The following is an 11,544-nucleotide window of genomic DNA, read 5'->3' as shown; positions in this document are numbered from 1 at the left end:
GACACCATCAGTTGCATGGAGTCACTGGTAAACAGCTGGCAGTTTCCATTGCTGACTGCTGGACAAGCAGAGCATCGACCGATGTCAACCACAGTACTATGAATTTATCAATTGTTTATGACTGTTTTTTCCCTCAAGCACTGTATAGGAGAGAGAAAAAAAAAAGATCAGCTCATTAAAAATACTGCGCAATTCAGTGTTATATTGATGGCCAAATCTTTCTGAAAACCAGTCAGCTACTGTCCAAAAAATGGAATCCACAAATAAAACTTTTAAAATATTAATATTACATGATAACACCAGGTTTTGCCCACCACTAAACAAACATACATACACACATATAAAAAAAAGAAAGCATCATTCATACAAGATACTAAGCTTTTGAGCATCCCCAGGACCAGAAACACATGGTGATTAGCTGTACAAATAAGTTAAATGTGGGGAAAAATACAAAGTGGCTTGAATATAGTTTGTATTGGCTAGAAAATACATTGAAGGTAAAACAATCTGAAGGGGTAAATTACATAGGACTTGTTACTTTTCTTGTTTATATTGTCAAAAGAGCAGTGATAATCAGCAGTTATCAATCCAAAATTAGCTTCAAAGCAAAACTGTAGCCAAACAGCTAAAATACAGGTGAAATAATCTCATATGAGTACGCCAAGAGATTTTTAAAGGATAAGCAAACCCAAGAAGAAAAAAAACTTAATAAGCTGCATCTTACCCGTCTTTATATGTGGTGGCTGCATTACTTTTCATTTTTCAAGCTAAGAACATTTTCATCAAGTACAAAAAATATCTTTTGATTTTTCCAGAAATTCATTCTCCTTGCCACTTGCTGTGAACAAAACTGGTAGCAAACATTTTATCTTTTCTGCATAAAATACCAATCTCATGTAATAGAAATAAAGACATGTGTGAAGCCCAGCCTGGGTGACAACCACAGATTCCCTCATAGATACAGTGGAGGAATAATTGTAGCCATCCAGGGACAGAATTCACAGGAATTCAGGGGATCGGATCACCAGATGTAAATAAAAGGGGAAACACATGAAAAAAAGAAAATACTAATGCAGCCACCACATCTAAGATGTTGCAAGCGGCAATATGTAACATCATTTTTGTGGGGGGATTTGCTTTAGTCAGGTTTTGCCACAAAGCATGGCTAACAGTCCCATTTCCTATTATACCTTTCATATGTCACCCATCAGCTCACTGGACAATGATTCAACGTCATCACATTCCTGATTTACAGTCAAATAAGCAGGCAGGAGACACAGAAAGCTGCACATGTAACACATAGCAAATTGTGGGCCCAACTTTCTAGCTATGCAGCGAAGGTAGGTGTGTGAATCTCAAGATAGACTGAATGGAATAACAACTATTTGTGCAGTTAAAGCATTTACAAACATATATTTCAAGTGTATATTCTGCTGTTTGTCTGGAAGATCACTTTAATTGTATATAGTCTACAGCCCTGAAAGCCAGCATTTGACTGACTGCTGTGGATTATTGTATACTTCTGTTAATAAACATGTGTAATAAAATGCAACAAAATTGAGATCTTAGAACCCAACTCCACCCAAAAGAAGCATATGAGATGCATGATTCACCTGTCGGCTCCTTACAGTTCCCAGAGGCTTCAAGGCAAAATACCTTCACCCAAATGTTCAGGTCCATAAAACCATTACAAGATGAAATCAAAAGGTGTCGCAATCCTGCAACGCATTCCCCACACTGCAGAAACAAAAATATAGTCTGCAGCTGTGGGACACCCTATCTCCTTGAGGGAGAGGGTGGAAGCAAAACAAATGCCAGAAAACCTTCCACGCTGGAATCTGAGAAATATAAGAAGCTGGAGGGCGCTTTACTCATAGGTTTCCATCCAAAACTGAAAATTGGTTTTGCATGGAGACAGTCTTTAGAGCAGAATATTCAATAAAAGTTTATTCTGACAGTGAACTTAACTAAATAGGAGTAGTCGATAAGTGGAAAGCCATCCCAGGCCCAGCTAGGAATGAGACTGTTTACACTCAGCAGTCCATTTCTGAAACCACTTACCATAGGCTGAAACTAAAGGTGTCACAATACACAAAAACCCTTTAAGTAAAAGTACTGCCATGTTAAAGGCAAATGTTCCAATCACTCGAAAAATGAGTGTGTCTCACTGCAATAGCAATCCGTTTTATGAGAACACAAAGGAAGTGATGACTAAGTTTTACCATATTGTATCTTCCTGGGGGAAAAAAAAAAAAAAAAAAAAGCAACCAAGCAAAATCCCTTTTGCTGAAAGAGGCAGAGCCAGCAGCAAGTGAAATATGGCTGCACTACTGTTCTTAAGCCAGAGTAACCGAGCTGCAGAATTTAGAGCAACCTCTATATAGGAAGGTGAACGTCCTGTGCTATTTTCAAGCCACGCATTGGCATAGACTTTAATACAATCTCAGTATGCAGTTAGCTTCTCAGCTGAAGTGTCGAGCAAGGCGTGAAGATCTGTAGTCTGCTCTTAGCTGCACAAAGGAGTGAAGGATATTCTTGTCCAGGCAGGCCAGCTGCTCTCCAGAACACATTTGCTTTAAATTATCTGGGGCAACTACTAGAAGGTTGCAGAGGGAGTGCAGAGTGTCAAAAAGTTGCAGCACCACGGCAATCTGCAGGGTAAAGTTGAGAGGGTCTCTGTTAATATACAAATGTCAGGCACAGATCTGATCTAAAATACAAAAGTCATTAAAAATGTAAAAGCAAGATCTGTTCCAGCGGTGCAGCCTCATCAGTGTTTTTATCGTTTCTGCAAAATGTTGGATGTCTGTGTCCTAAATCATGCACAATGGTTCTATCCTCCGATCTCTACACCACTGCAGGTCATGTAAGGAAAAGAGAATAGAACCATGGCACTGGAAGTGCCGAATGCTGAAAACAATGACAGAAGCTGCAGCACTAGCAAAGAGTGGAGGTAGGAGAGTGGAGTGGAGATGAGCACACTACCTCTTGCAGGGAACCTTGATCAGGATTTTTTTTTATTTTATTAGAATAGGGGGCATGACAACCAAAATGATCATGTTTATTACTATGTACTCTTTAGTCAGCACTATTACTCAGCAGCATGACCATTATCCCCTCTTATGGTATCCATCTCCTCCTTATGCACTCAGCATGGCAACCCACAAATTAGCAACACATTTGAGAACAAAGGCACAAAACAGAAAAAAAAGACTTAAAACGTGAAAATCACTTTAAGCACTTAAAGAGACACTGCCATAATATTTCAAATGTTTACTGAAATACTTAATAAGTGTTTAATAAAATGCACATATAATAAGCATTAGCACCTCTGCAGACTTCAGTTTTTGTTTTCTTGCAGTGTTAGAGCAACTGTGAAAATCTATAGGATTCAATAAGTTTGGCTTCACACTGACCTGCTGCTTTCAGAAAACGCACCAAAACTGCAGGACATAAAAGAACTCTATGGGAAAGCGTAGCTAACCTGCACAAAAACCATGGGTACACAGTGTTGCACCCGCACTGCAGCCAAAGCATAGTGGGGACATAGTGGGGAAAAAATGCCCTAATTTTGGTTGCGTCTGATGCCTGCCTCTCTCACCCCCAAACCACAGGGCTGCAATGTCAAATAAATGTTATCCTACTCTATATGGCCCTATAGCCAAGCTGTCTGCACAGGATATATGATTTACTCTGAACATACAAGTATCTACACCTAAATATATTACAGTACAGAAACTGAAGCAAACCTTAAATTCCTTGGCGCACTTTCTGTACTCTGCAACATCGCAGATGGCAAGCATGCCTCCCATAGAGCTGTAGGAGAACTGCTGGAGATGTTCGTAGATAAGGCGATGAAAGCGGACGCCCAATTCCATCAGCACTGTGTCCACATTCTTCCCATCCAACGAGCTGCGGATCTTCTCTACTTGCTTCCGAAGATAAATACAAACTTTGGCACAGGCCTGTTTGTAAATAAGAATTGCAAGGACTTTGAGGACAAGAGGCAAACAGGATACATTGTAATTCTATTGATAAATAAAAACAATTTTTATTTACATTGTGTGAGTGCCAATACATCTAGTAATTGTTCTCAGATCCATTATTTAGTGACTGTTTCTATGCAGTTCTTGGAAGATGGACTAAAGGCTTAATGTATGAACGGTGGCTGCCGTGGAACTAGTATACAGTTGTCAAGTCACACATTGGCAGATTCTGGCTGACAGGTATTTCACTTAATGACGGATTACATTTTTAAAAGTAGATTTTCAGTGTACTAATCACTGCATACTTACAAAGGTAACCACTGCTGTATTGGAAACCTACCATAACTATGTTGTGTGCAAATCCATAACAGTGGAAGTTGTACCTTAAATATACAAATAAAGGTGCAGATAAATGAATACAACTATTAAATGTGCAAATACCACAACTTGATAGGTGAAATAGATAGTGTCCATATATATATTATAAAAAGCCAAGAATGATCCCAGAGACCATACAGATCCCCTTAAATGTGCACAGTAAATGTCTCCTGTCTTCACAAAACTCTCCCTGCTGTCTTATTTACTGCAGTGGTTCGGCTAGATCTGTGATTTCATTCACATGTGCTCTGGTAGGTGAGCAGAGAAGTCAGCAGCACATGTGAATGAAAAGGGGATCTCTATGGTCTTTGGGATAATTCTTCAACTTTTTAATTACATTTATGGACACTTTCTAATTCACCTATGAAGTTGTGGTATTTCCACTTTTAATATTTGTATGAATTTATTTGTACTATTATTTGCGTATTTGAGATATATTCACCTTGCGCTACTGTTTTGAGTGCAACACAATTATATTAAGTTTTGTATTGTATTAAGTATTGCAGCTTTTCTAATGTTTGCTTTTGGCGTATTCTGCGTGGTTTCCTTATTTCTTTTATTAACTGCTGTATTAGTGTACCTTTGTTATTTAAAAAAAAAAAAAAAAAAAACTTAGATGGTTTATCTCTTCTAAGACCATTGTATGGCCACTAGAGATGAGCGAATTCCTCAAAAATTCGATTTGGCTGATTCGGCGAATTCCAGTATGAAATTCGATTCGATGCGAATTAATTCGCTACGAAGTTAACTTATTAAAAGGGTTTCTAGGCTTCAGAGAGCCTTTAAATTAGTGCAGAACACTGTACCTTTAATTTAAATGCCCATGGAGATGAGGAAGGAGAAGGAGAAGGAGAAGGAGAAGGATGAGAAGGATGAGAAGAAGGAGAAGGATGAGAAGAAGGAGAAGGATGAGAAGAAGGAGAAGGAGAAGGATGAGAAGAAGGAGAAGGATGAGAAGAAGGAGAAGGAGAAGGATGAGAAGAAGGAGAAGGAGAAGGATGAGAAGAAGGAGAAGGATGAGAAGAAGGAGAAGGATGAGAAGAAGGAGAAGGATGAGAAGAAGGAGAAGGATGAGAAGAAGGAGAAGGATGAGAAGAAGGAGAAGGAGAAGGATGAGAAGAAGGAGAAGGATGAGAAGAAGGAGAAGGATGAGAAGAAGGATGAGAAGAAGGAGAAGGATGAGAAGAAGGATGAGAAGAAGGAGAAGGATGAGAAGAAGGAGAAGGATGAGAAGAAGGAGAAGGATGAGAAGAAGGAGAAGGAGAAGGATGAGAAGAAGGAGAAGGATGAGGAGAAGGATGAGAAGAAGGAGAAGGATGAGAAGAAGGAGAAGGATGAGAAGAAGGAGAAGGATGAGAAGAAGGAGAAGGAGAAGGATGAGAAGAAGGAGAAGGAGAAGGATGAGAAGAAGGAGAAGGATGAGAAGAAAGAGAAGGAGAAGGATGAGAAGAAGGAGAAGGAGAAGGATGAGAAGAAGGAGAAGGAGAAGGATGAGAAGAAGGAGAAGGATGAGAAGAAGGAGAAGGATGAGAAGAAGGAGAAGGATGAGAAGAAGGAGAAGGATGAGAAGAAGGATGAGAAGAAGGAGAAGGATGAGAAGAAGGACAGTTCTGTGACAGTTTCTGTCTATTTCTGACAGTTCTGGGACATTCACTCCATACAGCGGTTTCAACCGCTGTATGGAGGGAATGTCATAGAACTGTCAGAAATAGACTATTTCTGACAGTTCTGGGACATTCACTCCATACAGCGGTTGAAACATTGTATCTATTTTTTTCCATAAATGACATTCTGCAGATACACTTAGAGGAGCGCTGCAGATACACTTTTTGCCGGCTTGGAATTATTCTTATTTTCATCCTACTTCTTCTTCTTCTTCATCCTCTTCTTCTTCTTATGAGGATGAGGATGAAGAAGAAGAAGATGAAGAAGAAGTAGGATGAAAATAAGATTAATTCCAAGCTGGCAAAAAGTGTATCTGCAGCGCTCCTCTAAGTGTATTTGCAGAATGTCATTTATGGAAACAAATAGATACAATGTTTCAACAGCTGTATGGAAGGAATGTCCCAGAACTGTCAGAAATAGTCTATTTCTGACAGTTCTGGGACATTCCCTCCATACAGCGGTTTCCGGCAAAAAGTGTATGTGCAGAGTTCCTCTATTCTGCAGATACACTTAGAGGAGCTCTGCAGATACACTTAGAGGAGCTCTGCACGTACACTTTTTGCCGGCTTGGAATTATTCTTATTTTCATCCTACTTCTTCTTCTTCTTCTTCTTCATCCTCTTCTTCTTCTTCTGAGGATGAGGATGAAGAAGAAGAAGAAGAAGTAGGATGAAAATAATATTAATTCCAAGCCGGCAAAAAGTGTATGTGCAGAGCTCCTCTAAGTGTATCTGCAGAATAGAGGAACTCTGCACATACACTTTTTGCCGGCTTGGAATTATTCTTATTTTCATCCTACTTCTTCTTCTTCTTCTTCATCCTCATCCTCTTCTTCTGAGGATGAGGATGAAGAAGAAGAAGAAGAAGTAGGATGAAAATAAGATTAATTCCAAGCCGGCAAAAAGTGTATGTGCAGAGTTCCTCTATTCTGCAGATACACTTAGAGGAGCTCTGCAGATACACTTTTTGCCGGCTTGGAATTATTCTTATTTTCATCCTACTTCTTCTTCTTCTTCTTCTTCATCCTCATCCTCTTCTGAGGATGAGGATGAAGAAGAAGAAGTAGGATGAAAATAATATTAATTCCAAGCCGGCAAAAAGTGTATGTGCAGAGCTCCTCTAAGTGTATCTGCAGAGCTCCTCTAAGTGTATCTGCAGAATAGAGGAACTCTGCACATACACTTTTTGCCGGCTTGGAATTATTCTTATTTTCATCCTACTTCTTCTTCTTCTTCATCCTCATCCTCTTCTTCTGAGGATGAGGATGAAGAAGAAGAAGAAGAAGTAGGATGAAAATAAGATTAATTCCAAGCCGGCAAAAAGTGTATCTGCAGAGCTCCTCTAAGTGTATCTGCAGAATAGAGGAACTCTGCACATACACTTTTTGCCGGCTTGGAATTATTCTTATTTTCATCCTACTTCTTCTTCTTCTTCTTCATCCTCATCCTCAGAAGAAGAAGAAGAGGATGAGGATGAAGAAGAAGAAGAAGTAGGATGAAAATAAGAATAATTCCAACCCGGCAAAAAGTGTATGTGCAGAGTTCCTCTATTTCTGACAGTTCTCTGACAGCTTCTTCACATGTACAGCGGTTGAAACATCTGTATCCTAAATGGAAACTAATAGATACAATGTTTCAACCGCTAAACATGTGTTCCTTCTGTCAGAGAACTGTCAGAAATAGCGGAGCTCACTGCAGGGACACTTTTGCCGGCTGATCGGGAAATATTCGATTCGCGCACCCGAAGTAGGCAAAATTTCGAATATTTCCTGAAATTCGACTCGAATTCCGGTTCGCCTGGTTCGATTCGCTCATCTCTAATGGCCACCCTTCCTTTAAATCCGCAGTATTTGTATTTTTGTTTAATTCCAGATATAACTTACAGTAGTGTATTGTATTAATACATTATTTTCATCCTCTGGTTTGAAGTCCGTCTTTTTCTGTTCAGAAGCCAAGATCTGTTTCATCTGGCCAACCATGCAATTTAGTGTTCTGTAAGCAAAATGGTAAATGTAATCTTTTATATGGGAGAAAAAATAAGTTGTGTTCAACCTATATACCATTTACATTAGGTCACATGGCTAATTTCTTCTAAAAATTGCACGCAATAAACAAAAACCCAATTCATTATTATTGCAGAAAATACTGTAAAAGTTAAAAATGCTTGATTAAAGAGTATGGAAATCCAACATTTCCTATTCCTTTTTTTTTTTTTTATAATTTAAATATTTATTAAGTTTTTCATTTTAATACAAAATCCCAAATAGGGAAAAAAAAAAAAAATTCTCATACAAATAAACATTTATGACATTTCTATCTTTCCCTTACTAAAAACTCTTTTCCTTCCCCTCACACGAACCCCCCCTTCCCTCCCCTCATCCTCCCTCCTCTCCCTCTGCAGACTCTAGCCCATTCTACTCTCTTGAGGCTTGTTAACATCCTAATTCATATTTTCCTATATTTCTCTTTCAATCCTGCTCTTTCCCACTTTTCCCATCTCCTAAAATAAACTCTCATCCTATCTTCCTGCATATGATATGATCTTTCCATTCTACCTATCTGGTTTACTCTATTTATCCAGTCTTCTTCCTTCGGTACCTCAGCCTTCCACCAAAACTTAGGTATCAACCCTTTCGCCGCATTCAAGAAGTACCAAATACCTGAATCTTTATATTTATTTACAGATGTCTCCACATTGTGTAGGAGGCACGTCGTTGGGTCTAATCCTATGTCAATTTCAGTTATTTCTTTAATCAATTTGACTATTATCTTCCAAAAAGTCTGAATTTTCGGACATTCCCACCATATGTGAAACACCGTGCCCATCTCTCCACATCCTCTCCAACACTTATTTGAATTTTCCCCATTCATCTTGTGCTCTACACTCGGTGTAATGTGCCATCGTGTCACACACTTATAATTAACCTCAACCTCTCTCATACTAACATTATCGTGTATCAATCTAAACATCTTTCTCTGTCTATCTTCATCAAACCTAACTCCCATATCTCTTTCCCATTTAGTGATAAAAGTTAGCTTTGTGTTTGTGTCTAATTCTGTGAGTATTTTATACACTTTTGAAATACCGTGCTTCCCATCTCTGCGTGTCTCTAACAACCTTTCAAACATATTCCACTCCTGTTTTATTCTTTATTGGAGACTTCCAATAAAACATTTCAATTGATAGTATTTCCACTCATCCATTCTAATAAAGATATCTCCCTTCTTCTCTATTAAGTCTTTAAGTGATCTCAATTCCCCCTCCACCAGAACATCTCTCAGTTGGGTATCCTCCCTTCTAAACCATCTCCCTGATATCTTGTTCTTTCCCGGGGGAAAGTAATCAGTATTTGTGAGAGGCATTAATATAGAATTAAATTCCCATTTCATGTTTTTGTGTAAGTTGTCCCATACCCTAAGAACATTTAAAGTGTAAATACTTGTGCTATCTTTGATTCCCCTAAACTGTGGTGGGACCCATATCATCTGGTTCAATCTAATGCCACTAAGATCATTTTCTATTGTTACCCAACTTTTCCCCTTGTGGTTAAATGTCCAGTCTTATATTCTTGCTAAAACCACTGCTTTATAGTATCTCTTGACATCTGGTAGACCCAATCCCCCTTTCTCTTTAGTCCTACTCAATGTTTCATATGCTATTCTGGGTTTTTTATTCTTCCATATGTATCTTGTTAACATTTTTTTCGTTATCTTAAAGAAGGCTTCTGGAATTTTAATTGGTACCATTTGAAATCTATACAGTATTTTAGGCATAATTACCATTTTGACTAGGTTTATCTGTCCTATCCAGGATGGATTTCCTCCTTCTAGTCTTTTTAAATCTTCCCTGATCTCATTTACCAAAGAAATATAGTTTAATCTATACAAATGCTTAGATGAGGCAGTGAGTTTTATGCCTAGGTATTTTATCTCTTTTTCTCTCCATATAAAGGGGAATTCTTTTTGTAGTTTTTCTTTTTCATTCTTTGATATATTAAGATTCAGTATCTCTGTTTTCGTTGGATTAATTTTTAAATTTGATAGTTCACCGTACTCCTTCAGAATCTTCATTATATTTGGGAGTGTTATTCGGGGATTCCCCACATATAACAATAAGTCGTCCGCAAAGGCCGCTACTCTATGTTCTATGGATCCTATCTGAATTCCCTTTACCGATCCACTATTTCTTATTATTGACAACAAAGGTTCGAGTGACAATACATATATCAGGGGGGACAGTGGGCAGCCTTGTCTTGTACCATTAGACATTCCTATGGGTTCTGATCTCTCCCCATTTACCGTGATGATTGCAGTGGGCTCTCTATATAATTTACTTATCCACTCTCGCATTCTATCACCTATCCCCAGCACTTTTAAGTTGTCCATCATAAAGCCCCAGTCCACTCTATCAAATGCCTTCTCTGCATCAATTGACAAGAGCGCCACCGGGGCTTTCCCTTTTCTACTTTTCTGAATAAGCATCAGGGTTCTCAAGCCATTATCTCTGCCTTCTCTCCCCGGTACAAAGCCCACCTGGTCTCCATGGATCCATTCAGGCATCAGATCCCTCAACCTGTTTGCTAACACCTTTGCATACAGTTTAATATCAGTGTTCAATAGTGAGATAGGTCTATAGCTGGAGCACTGAGATGGATCTTTTCCCTCCTTGTGAATAAGTACTACATGGGCCTGTAGGGATTCTCTCCTCACTTCCATCCCACCTCCCAGAGCATTCATATATTTCTCCAGCTTGGGTATCAGTACTTCACTGAATTTCTTATAGTACTTAACTGTATAGCCATCCGGACCTGGGCTTTTTCCCCCCCCTGTGCTTTTTAATGCTTTTTTAATTTCTTCCTGGGAAATTTCTGCGTCTAGGGAGTTCAACTGTGCTTCGGTTAGTTTTGGTAATCCCGCATTTTTTAAGTATGTCATCTTTTTTTTATTAATTCCCTCTTGTGCTTCTTTTAGAGGGCCTTGGGGATTAATATTATATAACTTTTTATAATACTCCGTAAATACTTTAATAATCTCTTTGTTTGAGTGGACCAACTCCCCCTTTGAACTTTTTATCTTTTCTATATAGTTCCTATTTTTCTTTTTATTCAAAGCTCTCATTAGATATCTTCCTGGTCTGTCTCCCCATCTATATCTCTCATTCAAAACCCTGTTGTATACTCTTCTCTTCTCCTCATCCATCAACCTCTCAAGCTCATCTTTTTTATCCAATAACTTCTGTCTCGTATCTTTTGTTATTTTCTTCTTATGTATCTGCTCCAAGTCCAATATTTCTTTTAATAATCCACTGACCCTCTCTCTTCTTTCCTTTTTCTTCCTTGCTCCTGCCGCAATCAAGATACCTCTTATGAATACCTTATGGCTTTCCCAGACTGTAGCTATCGATACTTCCTCTGTTTCGTTCTCCTTAAAATATACCTTGATCTCTTTCTCGATTTTCTGAACTACATCCTCATCCAGAAGAAGAGCCTCATTTAACCTCCACCCTAATCCTCCAG

At 38.7% G+C, this 11,544-nt stretch overlaps 1 protein-coding gene across 1 annotated transcript in view; it reads right to left on the bottom strand.

Moving 5' to 3' along the window:
- Positions 1 to 455: 455 nt before the first annotated feature.
- Positions 456 to 11,544, bottom strand: part of EXOC5 (exocyst complex component 5) — an 88,030-nt gene continuing 76,941 nt past the window's right edge. The window contains exons 16-18 of the mRNA XM_089661142.1: positions 7,912 to 8,020; positions 3,750 to 3,965; positions 456 to 2,651 (exon numbers count right to left, since the gene is read on the bottom strand). Of these exons, the coding sequence (XP_089517268.1) occupies positions 2,463 to 2,651; positions 3,750 to 3,965; positions 7,912 to 8,020 (514 nt within the window). The 3' untranslated portion in view covers positions 456 to 2,462. The remainder of the gene's footprint in view (positions 2,652 to 3,749; positions 3,966 to 7,911; positions 8,021 to 11,544) is intronic.

Source organism: Staurois parvus, unplaced genomic scaffold (genome assembly GCF_062004578.1).
Source record: "Staurois parvus isolate SC_StPar_1 unplaced genomic scaffold, SC_StPar_1.0 ptg001316l, whole genome shotgun sequence".
Taxonomy (NCBI): Eukaryota; Metazoa; Chordata; class Amphibia; order Anura; family Ranidae; genus Staurois; species Staurois parvus.
This window is presented reverse-complemented; position numbering and strand designations above follow the sequence as displayed.